The sequence below is a fragment of the Camarhynchus parvulus genome, chromosome 8, assembly GCF_901933205.1.
Source record: "Camarhynchus parvulus chromosome 8, STF_HiC, whole genome shotgun sequence".
Taxonomy (NCBI): Eukaryota; Metazoa; Chordata; class Aves; order Passeriformes; family Thraupidae; genus Camarhynchus; species Camarhynchus parvulus.
The window spans coordinates 21,909,375-21,925,371 of NC_044578.1; the positions used below are offsets into that span (position 1 = coordinate 21,909,375).

Below are 15,997 nucleotides of genomic sequence, written 5' to 3' on the forward strand. Positions count from 1 at the left end.
TTTACTTTCTTTTTTTGAGAGTGACCTTCTACTTATTTTTATCGTGGTATCACCTGATGGAGAACAGCAAAAAGTAGTTTAAAACATAAAAGGTGTTGCAAATACCAGAGAAATAACTGGATATATTTTTTCAGAAATCTAATAGTCCTTCAAAACTCCAGTGTATGGTTCTGTATTTTTCAGATAACAAACATTTACAAATATCATTCTTCTATATGTGTTTAAATTTATATGTGATTCTTCTATTCACATAGATATTGAAGAGATATTAGTCATGTTTTCTGTCTAGCAGATATTTAGATTTTAGGAGACCTATAAAGGATGTATGGGTAACCATTTAAATAAATGATGCTTTTTGTTTCAATGACGAACACTGTGTGTTTCTACATTTTAGATACACTTAATTACACATCAATCTCATTTATATCTTTGAAAAACTATTGTATTGATTTAAACCTTCCTGAAGTTCTGATTGCTCTTTGGCAGTTTAGCAGTCCAATGAAGTCACCTTCCTATGAGAAGCTGTTGCTAGGGGAAGATAAAAACAGTTTGCTTCAAGTGTAAATTAATAATACAATTTCTGCAGTGAATCACTGGTGTCTTTCAGAAATAAATTTTAACAGCATTCTAACCCCTGCAGTTTGTTTCTTGCAGTTCTTTATTTTTAAACTTTGTAAAAGGCTATTTCTGCAAGAGAGATACAAAAGAAAAAAGGTTTAGCGTTCTTAATCATAGTTAGGTAAATGGGTTAAAATATAAAATATGAAATATAAATGAGGAAAAGATTTTGATACAGATGCTGCTTGCCTTTTTTTTGGCTTGGTGTCAGAATTGTGTAATTTTAAAATAATTTAAAGTGCTATTAACGATGTCACCCAAAAGGGTCTCACATTTCCTTGGTTTGAGGTGCATGGATGTAAGCAATCACCATCCTGCTGTGTACCAGGTCCTTCCAAGTTGTTCAGTGCACCCTGTCTCTTACCTGTGCCTGCTGTCCTGGCTGTAATAACTGCATTGTCACTCTGTCTTTGATTCACATGTGCAACTGGGAGAATTTGCCATCAGCCTACCCAAGTGTGGCTGGGCTGAGCCCTGACTAAGCGCTGCCCTGTTCTTGTGTGTTCACTGGCCTCAGCTTGGAGGAGGCCAGGGCAGGTCCCAGGGGCACTTTGGGGTCCCCAGCCAGGGTCCTGCAGGGGACAGCAGGCACATCAGGGCTGTGCCCCCCCCTCCCCCTGCAGGGGACAGCAGGCACACACAGCTGTGGCTCCCATGATCTCTGCAGGCTTCTTCTTGAGAGCACCATTCTCCTGGTTCTTCTGCAGAATAATCTGATGGAGCTCTTCTTGCCTTTAAGCATTGCCCCCTGAGAGAAGCAGGAGTTGGAGGAGCTTTCTTTGGACTCTGGCATTGCCTTTCTGAGGCTCAGACTCTCTCCAGGACAGCACACAAAGATGTGTATCTGTCTAGAGTGCCTGCAAACTGCCAGCCCATTGGAGAGTCTTAATAATGCTGAGCTAATAACACACCAGCAGAGCAGGAGATTGGTTGTTTTCTGCTGTTCTTTTTAGCATATTTTTTGCCTAAAGCATCCTGTTAATCAAATTTGCAATAGGGTGCTTAGGGTCTGCCTGAACTGAGAAAATTAGAAAATACCTTTTTCATTCATGTTCCCCATTTGGTCATGTAGTCCTCTGCTCTGCATTATCTTTATCTCCCCTCTTCTCTTAACCTGTCTTATCATAAGGCCCCAAAATATCCCCCAAAATCATAAGGCACAAATTAGAAGAATGTAGATTTAAAAAAATGTAGAGACTTTTCTACCTTTTCCCTCCCTTACATTGAGAAGATGCTTTGCCTGTCTTGACAGAGACAAAATTTTAATGGTGAACAGTTCTTGTTGAATTAATGTTATTGCTTTTATTTTAGTCAAATTATGCTACTGTCTGTGGGCAGGTCTTCCTTGTATGCATTTATTTTCCCCACAATGAAATCTTATTTTTTACAACTGTAGAATAATCATACAATACAGAACAAAAGAAAAAAATCAAACCACCAAACCAAGACATGCATTTATTTTTTCAACCTTGAACTTCTTAACCGGTTTTTGTACTTGGACTTGTACTTTTTTTTTTCCTTTTGAGGTGTAAGGCAAGAACATAAATGAGCCTTGGTGTGTGCTTTCCATGGGCTAAACGAATCAGGCTCAAAACTTTTATCTAGATCTGTGGAGCTTGGATATAAATTGAAAAGATCACAGCTATGGGGAAAAGACCTATACTGTAAAGGCCTTTCTGCATAGATTATGAACATCATAACTCAATAATTTTTTTTTCCAAACTATAGTTATAATTGGACCCAATGGGGGTCTCTCTCTTTGATCAGATCACAGTAACTGTGACTTTACACTGGAAAATGTCACTACTGTGAAGGTTTATCACCTGTAGAGCTGGTCTTTTCTCTGATGCCATGTTCAGTTCTCATTAGCATTATTCAAAGTTTAGTTGTTAATTAGGTTGACACTTCAATTACAATCATCATCTACAAGAGCAGTCAGGACTGCTTGCATAAAGAAACAAAAAGATACTCGTTCTTGCATATATTTCCAAAAGAATGAAAGCTGTTTTGGTGATAAGTTTGTATTTATAATATTGCTTTTAAATAGTAACTCGAAATGTTACTTCATTTAGGGACTTAAATAATGCCCTGTTGGGGAACATTGCAATACAAAGGGATGTAGAAATGTGTATTCTATGTAAGTAGAGTTGACTTATTTTCCAGGTGTCCCTCATGATGGAAATTAGGAGAGTATAGACTATATCTGGGTATAATTCTACCTATCTTGAAATAATTCCAGAATTATATGATTTTCCTCCAAAACATGTTGAAGTAGCAGTTACTTAAATTAAAACTTCCCCCCTTTCTTTTTTTCCTTTTCTCTAATCCTGTCTAACCAGTGGTTGTTATTTGCCAAGTAAAAAACAGAAACCTCCTTTAAAAAGTCAAGTGCAATAATCAGAGTGGTCTTTTTTTCTTCTAAACTGCAGACACTTCCTAATTACTGGGGGCTTTTTTCCTTCACTTTCACATTTATCTTCAAGGACAATTCTATAGGCAGTTTTACACTGAATTTACAAAAAACTTTTCTCAACTATTTGACTCTGGTAGCAGGTACTCCCATGTTGCATGAGAAATGATATAAGATAGGAATTTGACCTAAAATAAGAGGTGTTCCTTGGCACTAACTAGTAAGTGACCATTAAGAGTCCTTAAAAATAAACCTTCATAGCTTAAATAAAACAGATCCAACTCTCTACATTCAAGCAAGCAAATACATGTTATGCTGGAACAGAAATCTGCAATAAAGTGACTCACATGCATTTTACTGTAAAATAATTAAGCTTATTTATGTCAAGAGGCCTTGGGAAAAAAAAGAGAGCATAAACCAATCTGCATTAGCACTCTACCATCATCCCCTGCCTTCATTTCAATTAACAGGCCAGCAGGTGCTCCTTGCAGTTAAAAAGATAAGCTATCAAGGAGGAGGATGAATTTTTGGCTGACCTATAGACACTATGGTTTGCCTGCTGATTGGGTTCATACCTCGCTGTACCAATTTCTGAGGTGTTAATTTAACTGTTCCACTCTGTCACGCAGGTCTCGGCCTTGAAAAATAAACTGAAAAAGCAGTCGACAGCTACGGGTGACGGAGTGGCCAAGGCCTTCCTTCGGGCACAGGCAGCGCTCTTCGGATCCTACAGAGATGCACTGAGATACAAACCAGTAAGATGGCTGCCCTGGTGCTTTTCCCCCTGAATTTATAAGAACAGGGTCTCGTTCTTTCAAGGAAAATGTGAAATGTTTTATGCCAATCTGGAATAGTCTGTTTTAAATCTTACTCTGTGCTAAGGAATTGGGAGATTCCACCCTCTCTTGACAGTGAATTGAACTGAAAATACTTATCCAAGTCAGCTATTTTCTTATTTGCATCAGTTTTATTCTTTGTTTAGTATAAAGTCAGATCTTATTAGTGAAGCTGTTCACATACAGATCACCTGGTTTAGTGTGGTGAAGAACTCAAGGGGCTGTGCCTTTCAGACTCCATTGTTTTTCCAGAGGTTTTGTTGTGTTGGAGGGCAGAAGCTTCTTTCATAGCAGAAGCCAGATATGAGTCAAACATGCATCTCTCCTATTATACATTTATTTTGATTACCTTTGGAAGACAGGAAAAATGAAAACCCATTTCATCTCATCAGAACCTCAGAATCTGTATTTCTCACATTTTGCTGGTATTCAGTTGATTAATGTTTTATGAGCTTTCATAATTTCTAAATAATGAGGTGACACATATTGAGTTGGAGATAAAGTAATTTATCAGAAAAAACTTCAAGATTAATTTCACGCATCAGTCCAGATTATTTTTCTTGCAAACTACTGGTAGTGGTTGCTTTGATCAAATGCACTGAGATGACATTGGGTGAATTGAATTCTGAGGATTGGATGTTTGGTTGTCTGATGGATTCAGATAAATTCACATTTGACAGGAGAAAATCATCCTCACTTGAGGAGTCAAGTTAGTAAAGCTGTTAGGTGTGTGGAACATGGGTGGATATTTGTTTGGGGGTGGGAAGAGCATTCTAAGGAGCTACGGTGTTCCTTGATGGAAAGGATAGGATAGTTATTAATTCCAGAAGAGGGCTTTACTGGAGAGATCTTTAAAATACTGTTTGGCCCTACAGTTTCCTTCTCCTCAAGTGGTTCTCTTCCAGGCACTCTTTTGTGCCATGGGCATTTTGTAGAGCAGCTGCAAAGCTGTGCCGCTGAGAGCCACTGTTGTGAGAGGGCAGGTAACCTGTGCAGACATGCAGTCATGTACAGCTTTAGTTCACGTGTTGGTGTTTAGCAGCTCTCTTACAATATGGAAATCCTGTTTGCATTCCATACAGAAAGGGCTGCACCTGTTTTAGAAATCACTGGGTTTCAACACACTGCTTGTTTCAATAAAACAAATCATTTCAACAAAACAGATAGTTATCCTTTATTCCATAGTGCCATCACCTGAATGTAGTTCTCTCCTTAGTCTAAAGGTGAGGACACTAGTCCATGCCAACTCATGGCAGCTTGCAGTAAGAGCTGTTCAGTCAAAAAGTGTCTTTTGGACACTTAGGATATGTGCAAACAGAAGGATGTCAGTCTGCTTATGTCCTTAGCTCTAGTCTGACCAGAAATAAGCTTCTGTCAGTCCTTTGTTTTGGCAAATGTGGAACTGGGTGTGCAAGTTCTTTAGTAACCTGGTTAGCATCTCTTTTGAAATGAGCTCTCCTTTCAACTGATTCCCATTTTATTTCAGTTTAGCTGTTGGCATATCTGAGATCTACATTTGCACTGTATTGGAAACCGTGCACTGTGCATCGTTTCAACTGGCAAACATTTGTCAAAATGACCTTTGAAGTCTTTCTTTCTGCATTATTTTCTTTTGGAGATTTATCTGGTTTTGGCTCCACTGATTGCATATAAGAGAAGATATTTATGAAACCATTGTGGCCTGATTTTTTTTTTTTTTAAGACAAGTTATTTCAAAATATCTTTGCAGGCAGAAGTCTGCTGGCAAATACTAGCATATCTTGGATTGATATCAAGTTGTTCAAAGACAAAGCATATTTAAAAATAAATAAAGCCCCCTCGTAACTGTTATTTTGAGCAGCATTCACATAATCTTAACTAATTCAGTATTTCACAGAATTTTTATTGTGAAAGAAAAATTTACTTCACTCTGGATTAGTAGAAATTAAGAGGATTTTCACATGATTATTCAGCTCCTTCTGCATTTGCCTTTTCCTTTGTGAATTGGAAAGCTGAAAAAAATCAAATCACATTTGGCTGTATTAGGAATATTTGTCAAGAGTCTCAAAGCTTGATAACTGCTATTGCAAAGAAAATACTTCCCTTTGTTTTGGAGTCTGTGGTGCCAAGTCTAAGAAGGTAATTTAAACCACAGCTACAGACTTAATTTACATTCTTTCAGGAACTCAAGTAGTATTTATGTACAAAGTTTGTAGGGGTAACACTTAAATAAAAATATTTTCCATATATATTTGAAATACTTTTGTTATAAATTAACTGACATTTTCAAAATCAAGAACTGAGGTGTTTTGGGTACAGTTCTGAGGATCACAAACCTCCAGGTGAAAAATAAAATGATGTATTTGGACATTTATCAATTGCTTGAAAGTTGAGAAACATGTCTAAGTGAACTATTTTCCTTGCAATAGTGTGTCCTGTATGATTTCAACTTGAAACATGAAACAACTGTCATTAATATTCACTTTGAGTAAAGAACAGCTTTAATAGTGTCTGTACTCATCCAACACTTCACTCCAAACGCTGTTCATCACACTGAACACTCATTCTGTGCAACTGTTTGTTTGCAGCACAGGACAGATTCTCCCCGGTATAGCAATATGTCTTGGACAAACGTCTAGCAATTATTGAAAAAAATGATTGGTGAAAGGCAAAATGGGAATCTTCAGGGGTCTTGCAGAGAGTTCGTGGGCCTCCAAAGGACCATATGGAAAATCTGACTACTCCAATACAGACAGGAAATATGACATGTAATAGAGAAAGTTTATAGTATTTTTTTGTGCATATTAAATGATAATGAAACACTTAATCCAGTAAAAGAAAATAAGACATAGCTGGTTTTTCTGATTTAATCATTACTAAATTAACCTTTCACATTGGTATAACTGTTAAGAGTACTTTTTAATATGCTACACTTTACATTAGCAAATATTGTGTAATAGGAGCGGATCTGTAGAGCAGAGCTGCCCAGCTAGTGCTAAGGACCTGACATTCACACAGGTGCATTTCTGCCTTCACTGGCGTTCTGGTTCTAGTCTGGTGTTGAATGCTGAATACCCATGACTAGCTGGAGCTCTGCTTTAGTTTAATCCAGAAGGAATCCACCTCACACATGGTATGAGGGGATGATTGAAAAAATTTCTTTGGTGTCATTTGGTGAATGACCTAAAAGTAATCCAGAAAAAAGTATTATCAGTGGAATGGTGAATTATAATGGTTTTGTATATGGTCTCCTTCACATAAAGGACTGCAATCCATTTTGAGACATTGTTTACTTTGGGTGCTCACAACTTGGCCTTGAACCTTGTGTTGCTCCCAATTTCTTTGGGTAGTCCAGCTTTTGGGCATTTCTCCTGGATAGTGCTGCATGTTCCATGTTTCAGAATTGAAGGCATAGGTGGGACATAGACACAAATAGGGCACTTGTGAAGTTTGTGTCATTTTGTTATCAGGGTATGTGTGATGTTGTGGTTTTCCCAGCTATTTTACTTTACACGTTCTTCTTGCATGTACATGGGCAGATGAAGGCAAAGACTTGTACATGTTTTTCATAAATCGTATGCACTATGGTCAGTTAATAAAAATAATGTGTGACATAAAGGATTCTTAAGAGAATTCTATTGTCTGTCCCACTCTATGTCTGGAGAGGGAGTGGTAGATAAGAGAATGGAGAAGAAGTTGAAAAATATTGAATATAACAATATTTACTATGATAGAGAATAATTTCCCCTCTTTTGGGGATAAAGGCCTTGAAGCTCTGGATGTTAAAAGGAATAAACCCAGAAGAGCTTTGTTTCAAGTTGTGATGGCTGTAACATCACTCATCAGAAATGAAATGAAGAGCAAAGGCTGCTGGCTTGCTCTGGAATGCTCAGCAGTAGGAGCTCAGGGGGGGAATACACCAGGATAACCTTCATGGTGAAGATGGCACAACCTGTCAGACCTCTCTTTAATTGATGGTTAACTGGATGCTTTGGGCCAGTACTGACAAGCCATGACATTAGCTGTCCAACAGATGTTGTATTCAGTTACAATGAATCAGAATAATACAAGAAAATAAATAAAATTTATATTGGAAAAAAATTGAGAATCAGAAGGCACCAGAATTATTTGAGGATAAGGAGATACTAAATTATTATAACTGAGTTTCAAAATTGCAGATATCTCTTGCAATGGGCATTGACTTGTTTACCTTTGCCCCAAGATTTAGGTATAAAAAGTACAATAGCACACAGTAATGAAATGGCAGAACATAATTGGTGTTTAAATCCAGAACCACCCTTCATAATACTGTTATGACTATTTTATTTGACTTCCATAAGAATTCTGTTTTACATGTTGAAAACCATACTGGTTTTTTTGTGTCAAGGACTGTTATTGGTCCTTTTCTGAATGTAGATAGTGTGCTAATAGGAGTTGGTTTTAGGTATAATTTAACTGTAAGAAATATCAGTATATCTGAATCTTGTTGGGTTTTTTGGCTGATTCCAAGAAATTTACAAATTTTGGAAAAATTTATTTGTAAATTATCACAGGCACATGCTTGGTTACCCCTTGGCCATTATGTTTGAATGTCATGACAGAAATTTTTAAGAGGAATTTTAATATCAAAATTAAATTATATTAATTGTTGCAATAGAACTAATAGTTGGGATGAGTCATGCTAGAGTGAGGCAATGTTTTCTGCAATAAAAAAGTATTTTTACTTCTTGGTCAAGTTAAATATCACTAGATTTAGGAAGCACAAACACACCTTCTAATCTAGGGGTTTTCATTCCTTTTAAAATGATCACACTGCTTTAGCTCAGTTTTCATGTTCCATTGAGGTCTGTATAAATAACTTGCTTAAAATGTGAATGTAGCTTAGACGAAGAAATTCCTGCTGTGTGTGGCAAGCTATGAAAGGGGAAGAAAATTCTATAGCAACTGTTGTTAGAAGGACAGATATCATGTTTGGGCATAGATTGTTTGGTGTGAATATTAGCTGTCTACTTTTCAGTACAGAGTCCCCACTGGGCTTAGATCGAACTTGTTTTGAAAGTACATTGTAGATCAATACAACAGGGGCCAGCTGATGGCTGAGCAGTTAAATATCAGTGCAGCATTCCTCCAAAACTCTGGTTCTAAAGGTAGTCAGCTGTATTTGCTGAAACAGGAATGGTACAAGCTTTATGTATGAAAACACTGAGAGCTGGTTTTGTTTATAGTAATTCAATAATTCACTTGTTAAACAGCACTTCAAAAGGCTTTGTGTTTTCAGTAATAATCTTGAAGATTTGGAAAACAATTTTGTTGGTGAGAACCTTGAACAAATAAAAGAGCTAGGAGTTAATTGTGTTATTTAATGCAATTTCATTAAAGTTACCACAGATACCCTGAGAAATCTTCCATGTGGAATTTCTGCAGGTTTCAACAGATTTTCTCATTTTCATGTGCTGAACAGGTAGGAGCTTTAAACCTACTCAAATTTTTAAATCAGTCTCACAGTCAGCAGGTTGAAATAATATGTATGACCTTTGGATGTGAACTCCTTATAGAATTAAATGAATTTTCAGCAAAGAAATAGCTTTGGTTATTCTATGTCTGAGCTGTACTGATAAGGGAACAGATGCACCAGTGCATGCATTCTTACTAGGTATCTGAAACATTCAGTGACTAAAGGAAAGTATTTGGGAAAATATTACAGCCATGCACTAAAAAGGAGTGTTGAACTATCATTTCCTGGTGTTCTCTTAGAAGGCTCCACCACGAGAAGTGCCATCAGGAGAACTGGCTGGCTGCTCTCTCTTCCATGGCTGGTGTGAAAGGGCAGAGCCAGCATGCCTGTTTTGTCTCTTGTAGGGAGATAACCTCTCCTTTTTCATCTGTCCCAGGAGAACTGGGAGACTGGCACAGGGAAGCATAGCTTAGCTTTTATTTTATTAAATAGTTTAATTTGAAAATATTTTCTCTCTTTATTCCTAAATTTAATGTTTCCTAGTATGTCGTGAGCCATCATCTAGTCAGAGCTGCACTCCTACCAAGCCTCTGTATTTCCAGAAGTGCTTCCTTTGTGTAACAACAACAAATAATTAAATAAATTTGATATATGTGTGTGTGCACGTATGTATGTATATATAGGGGGTTCTTTTAATTTGCTGCCTTGAAATTTCTTGGAAGAGCAACAAAACTGAGAAGAGAAGTCTGCCCTCAGGAGCGCTATGTCTTATACCACCATGTGACTGTTCCATTTGTTTTGATGCACTTTGATTTGCTAAGTAGCTTGGGGTCATCTTCTTAAGACAAGAGTCTTTAGGAGCTCAAGAACAACTAATGCAAAGTGGGTCAGGAAGGCAGTGCCATTTAAAGTACCACAAATATTTCAGGCTGTTTGGCAGATCCAGCATGGCCTGCATGTGTACAATGTTCACCAGCTATTTGGGGATGAGTAGGGGGAATAATTTGAGTGCTTCTGCAGATTTGATGAACACAGTGCTGTATATTGTACTGAGCTGGGTTTGTGTTTCAGAGCACTCAGCTACCCTGGGACAGGGCAAGGATTGTGCAAATCTAAGGCTCTAGTTCTTCCAGTGAGAGAACTTCTCTAAAATCAGAGCTTCCATAAAGAAGTAAAGATGCAAGACTTGGTGTTGTACTTAAATACTTTGCTGAGTTGGAAAGAAAAGAAAGACTTGGAAAGAGGGAAGTTTTTGATAGTATAAGAATAGATTTTTAAGTGACATCACAGTGGTTTTACTGCAACATTCCCTTAGGTCACACTTGTACCACTTGAAAACAAGGTGTAAGGTATAAGGAACAGTTGAAAATAATTTACAGCTGCTCCAGCAAACTCAGCTAAGTCTCTTGGGGAAAGTGCTTGGTGACACTCTGGAAGCAGCTCCCTGCAGTCAGCTGGAATGATGGGCAAGTGCAGAAGTGCCATGTGCCATTGGAGTTAAACAGGGCTAGGAGCACAAAGCTGGGGTGATGATGGCCATTAATAAATTTGTCTTTAAAGCGGCTGGAGCTGTTGTGAAGATCATTACAGCAGCTGCCTTTCTTGAGTGGCTGAGATACCTTTTATTCTGCTGTGGGACTGTACTGGAGATGTAGCTTCTGGGAAGTAAAACTTCAAATGGGTGGGGTGTGTTGTGGCATTCCAAGTTTTGTGTCTTTGAGATCTTTGGTAATTGTTGCTAGCCTGGTAATCATTTTGGTTTTATAAGCTTGGGTGAGAGGCCTTTCAGCTTTACAGTGAAATCTGATTGTGTACCTTCATTGCCACACAAACTTCATAATTACATGTCCAGTTATGCAAGACAGCTTCTATCACAAAGTATGGACAAGAATAACAAAATTGGAGAAGTGCTCCTCAGTGGAGGAGCATCCAGTGGTCTGTGCACACTGAAGACAGCAAATTTTAAATGAAATTAGGGAATAACAGAGGAAAGAATTTGATTATTCATAAAGATTCTCATTAACATCTCTTTGTTTCAATGAGTGTTGTTTTCAGTTTTTCGAAGCAAGCTCTGACTTTTCAATGAATACTTATCTTCTTTCGTCATCCAAGGGTTCTGCACTTTTCCCATGTGGGAGAATATGTTTTATTGAATAAGTGTTAATGTTCAAACCTTTTTCATAACCATGTTTCAGTTTGTAGCCTTTGTTTAGTGTAAAAATAAAATAGATATCTGTTTCAGTCATTTCCTGTTAAGTCAGCAATGTATTTATTGATCTTCTCATGTCTTGGTAGAATAAATATAGAATTAATTATAAATAAATAATTTGGTGCAGACACATTTTTTTGGACTGAATTACAGTATATATGTATGCTCACCATCCTAACTTTTCCTGTTTCAATTTTTAGGGAGAGCCTATAACTTTTTGTGAGAACAGTTTTGTGAAACATCGTTCCAGTACAACTAAGCAGTTCCTGGAAACAGCTGTTAATCTTCAACTGTTTAAACAGGTATAAGAGGGTAAATGACCCATATTTAAGGATTTTCTGTTAAAACAGATCTGTGTTTAAATACATTTTCCTTTCTGTCAGCCTACAAAAGTCTGGGCTGAAATCTAAATACAAGTACTTTGGGTACAGTCATCCCAGATTTGTTGTATTTTTATGTCTGCAGTTATAGTTCAAAGGAGTGGTGGTGAAACTGAACAAAAAAATAGCCCCAGGGTGCAGAGCCAGTGCAGCATCTCTTCAGAGCCAGTCAGCAACCCAACTAAACAAGAAAAATCAGGAATCTCCCAGCTTGATGGTTGAACTTCATTTTCAGCTCTCTTGGCTCATGCCCAAAGAGCCTGAACAGCAGAGTGCTTGCCTTAAATTGGAATTCACTGGTCTTTATTTAAAAACTGGATTCATCCTGCAACTGCAGTTTTGTTTGCTGGGCTTTTTGAAATATGCACACAGAGAATGTCACAAACCTGAGCTATAGGGGTGGCCTGAACAGTATTTAGCTAATCTCTTAATTCAGAATTTGAATTAATAGAAGACAAATTGTTGAATATCTGGGCACAGCTCAGTTATAGTTTGATTACATTCTTTGAAATGGATTTTGTTCTTTGATTTTATTCTGTAACCCTTCACTCATTTCATCAGTTGACCCCATTGCATGAAAAGGGTGTAAAACTTGCCACTAGACTTTTATGAAAATCAAGGAAAATGTGAATGAAATCAGAAGCTTCATGAAAATATATATTTACCTGTAAATGCCTGGAATGATTGATACACAAGAGTTCATGTTTAAATAATCAGGACAACTTCTTTGATTATATACAACCATGATAGATTAGGGAAATCTATTATATGTAGAATCTTCTAATTTTTAAGAAGCATTTGGTGTTAATCAGAGGTTAGTGTCTATTGTAAAGATTTTTGTGAGGATGGTATCTTATAGAAGTCCCCTGAAAATTTGATCACAAAATTGGGCTTTTTCAGTTTTACTGAGGTTATATAAAATAAGCAATAAGAAATCTGAAACCTTTTGAAGTCTGGTTGATTGGATTGAAATGGGAAGAAGTAACTGATTGAAGTGTGGTTTACTCCGTGCAATAAGGTAGCATGAAATTTTCTTAATAAAAAGCTGCTTACAAGCAATGTTTCTAAAATGTTGTCACACTGGCAGTACTGAAACAAAACCTTCAGCTGCCATGAATGGGCTGGCTCTGTACTTACCCATTACACTTTAATGTGTTCAATTAAACAGAATCAGTTTACAATTTGTTTATTGCTTGTTTTAATTTTATTTCAGTTGAAGGAAATAATAGAGGATTAGGAGATAGTAACAATTTTGATGATGTGTGTGGTTTAATAGTAGTAGTAGTTTTTTTTATTTCTCTGGTTCTTGTTGCAAACGTTACTCCTGCTTATTCAGTTAATCCTCAGCCCAGCTGCATCTTCTCTGGTTTTTCCCACTGACAAATGAGCTGTTTTCAAAGTTGTTTGTATTCAAAGAGACCAAACTGTATTTTATTCTGCTCTGAAAGTCTTTTAAATAGAAAACAGTTCTTAGGGGCAGCCTTAAACCTAGACCAAGCAGAAAATTGGCACTTTAAATACACCCGTTTAGCCATAATTGACAAGTGAGCTTTTTTTGTGCCGTTCTATGAAATCCCTCCTTTGTCCCTTTAATTTGGTTATCACGGAAGGTAACTAACCTTTGTATCAAGCTGCAAACATAAGTAATAATTGCATCTAACGTGTCAAATAGTTCTCATGAGTGTTCAGGGAAAATATTAATTCATTCCTAGAACTAGCCTGAAGCCTAATGCCAGACTATCTCCTTAAATAGTGTACTTGTATCAGCAAGGTAATCTGCAATGTTTATTGGGATTTATTTCCTAACATGTTAGAAAGTGTTACTTAGAAAAATAATTAATGAATGCAGAAATCAGAAGCCTTTGAAAATTGTTAGTAATTCAAATTTCGTTTACTATCTTTATGAGCTGAGCTGTCTTATTGTGAGATATGAGCTGTTATTTTGTGGAAATTTATGATGTTTGCTTCTAAAAACCTTTTGGTTTTAAAGTTGATAAAATTACTTGGATATTCTGAATATATGTAGTCTCTCTTTTGGTTTTAGAACTCAAAATCAGTTGAGGATGTCCTTAGTCACCTTAAAATCCAAGGGTAACAAAATTGCTAGTTTTTCATTGAAAGAGGTAGTCGCACAAGGGTTCTTTGGATCTCAAAGTGAGTATATTTCTTGGAAGAGCAGGCCTAGATTTTTCAGTCCGTGGGTTTGAAAAATGGAAAGAGAAAACCCATAAATTTTATGTGTAATTCCACATGCTATTCTTTTCATGTAGCAGTTTAAATGCAACCATTAACAATAAATTACTCAAAAGTACCAACTACTACTACCACCACGACTAACACTTATCATTTCTTTTAAATAATGTCTCCAGTATCTTTTTGCTAACAGGTCTCTTTGTCAGTATTTACATTAAATACTCAATTGGTGTGACCCTCTCATATTCAGTCAGTGTCTCAGCCTTCTGTTGATAGGATTTTAGCAGATGTTGAGTATGTCCATAAATCTTATGCTAGTTTATAGTATGGAATGAATTCATAACTTTCCCCAAAGAGATAATGTGTTACAGTTCAAAGGAAGGGATGGGAGTGGAGGTTGTTGTCTTTTTTTTGGGGGGGCGGTTCACAGCAGTAGCTAAAGGTGCTCTTATCTCATTTTCTTACTGTGAAATAATCCAGTGATCCCACAGTGGTCTGACCATGAACCAGCCTATTTGGAAAAAGGTCAGCTTAGAGTAAAATGAAAAAATAAGAAGGAATTTAGACAAGGAAGAGAGAAATATCTTCATGCTTACCTTATTCTTGCTTCTGGAATTTTTGTACTCTGAGAAAGTTGTTTATTTCATGTCACAAGTCTGTTCATTGGCAAGCATCAGATTGTCACTGACACTGTTTGGATAATCAGTCATAAAAAATGCTACAGCCAAATAATTAATTCTGGTTCATTCCTATGTACTGTTTAGTACCAGTGAATAACTCATAATTCTTGCTAGAAGATGTAGTGTGTAATTGGAAAATTGCTTTCTCACTTTATCTGTCAGACTTGAGTTAGCCTTTCCAAAACAAAAAGGGAGGGCTTGAAAGAATTTTAAATCTATAGGAATGTGCTTGTTCTACTTCCTTGAAGCCTGATAATTCTTGAAAAGAATGTATTCATCCCTTCTGAGTGGTTTAATCATTAATTTTCTAATTTTGACTTTCTCTGACACATTTGGATCGTTTCATCTATGTATGTGCTCTTATTTGTAGCTGCGAGTTCATGTGGTCTTGCAGCTGTAATCTCTACATAAGGACAGCTGTTGGAATATGCATCTGTAGATGCACCTAAATAAGGGTTAGTACTTAAAAAGACCCATGATTTCTCGGCAGGACATCAGGGAATGGCTTGGTGACCTTTATATGGTTATGATAACAAATCCAGAGTTACTATTAATTAAGGAAATAAATTATTTTCTTGCCATTAGAAAAATACAGAAAATAGTAATAATTTTCTTGATCTATACTCTATATTCCTGCTGCTCATATTTACACCTGCTCTTGTGTAAAGATGTAAAGTCCATCTGGGAGCAGTGTATTATCCTTAAGACATATATGGTCTTGAACATACAGATTCCATTATAATGGACACATTTAAAACTCTAACACTGTAAAGCAATCGGAAGAGACAACAAAGTGTGTATGACCCTTTTTTTTCACCTCCAGTTTATTGATGGTCGGCTATCAAAATTAAATGCAGGAAGAGGATTCTCTGATGTTTTTGAAGAAGAAATCACAGCAGGAGGCTTTTGTGGAGGTACAGAATTAATTTGGGAGTATTCATTGACACTTCTTTGGGAACTGTTTGACATGATGTCCTCATGATGTTTTGTAAGTTTTAGATGTCATTGATCTTTTTACTGTTCTATTGTTTCCCTTCATTCTTGGAAAGGTTTTAGCCTTTAACAAATCACACATTATCATGTATCTAATTCGACCAGTGTATTTAAATATGTGATATTAGATATATGTGTAATATTAGATATGTGTGTTTAATCCTGTAAAGTAATACTTATACTTCAGTATAGGATGAGATATCACTATAGTGTTTACATTTTTAACTGTGTATTTTAAAAATTG

At 36.6% G+C, this 15,997-nt stretch overlaps 1 protein-coding gene across 2 annotated transcripts in view; it reads left to right on the forward strand.

Annotated features, from left to right (window-relative positions):
- Positions 1–15,997, forward strand: part of DENND1B (DENN domain containing 1B) — a 150,525-nt gene that overhangs the window by 104,938 nt on the left and 29,590 nt on the right. For both annotated transcript variants that reach the window (XM_030953026.1, XM_030953027.1), the window contains 3 exons: positions 3,658–3,783; positions 11,708–11,809; positions 15,584–15,674. In XM_030953026.1, the coding sequence (XP_030808886.1) occupies positions 3,658–3,783; positions 11,708–11,809; positions 15,584–15,674 (319 nt within the window). The remainder of the gene's footprint in view (positions 1–3,657; positions 3,784–11,707; positions 11,810–15,583; positions 15,675–15,997) is intronic.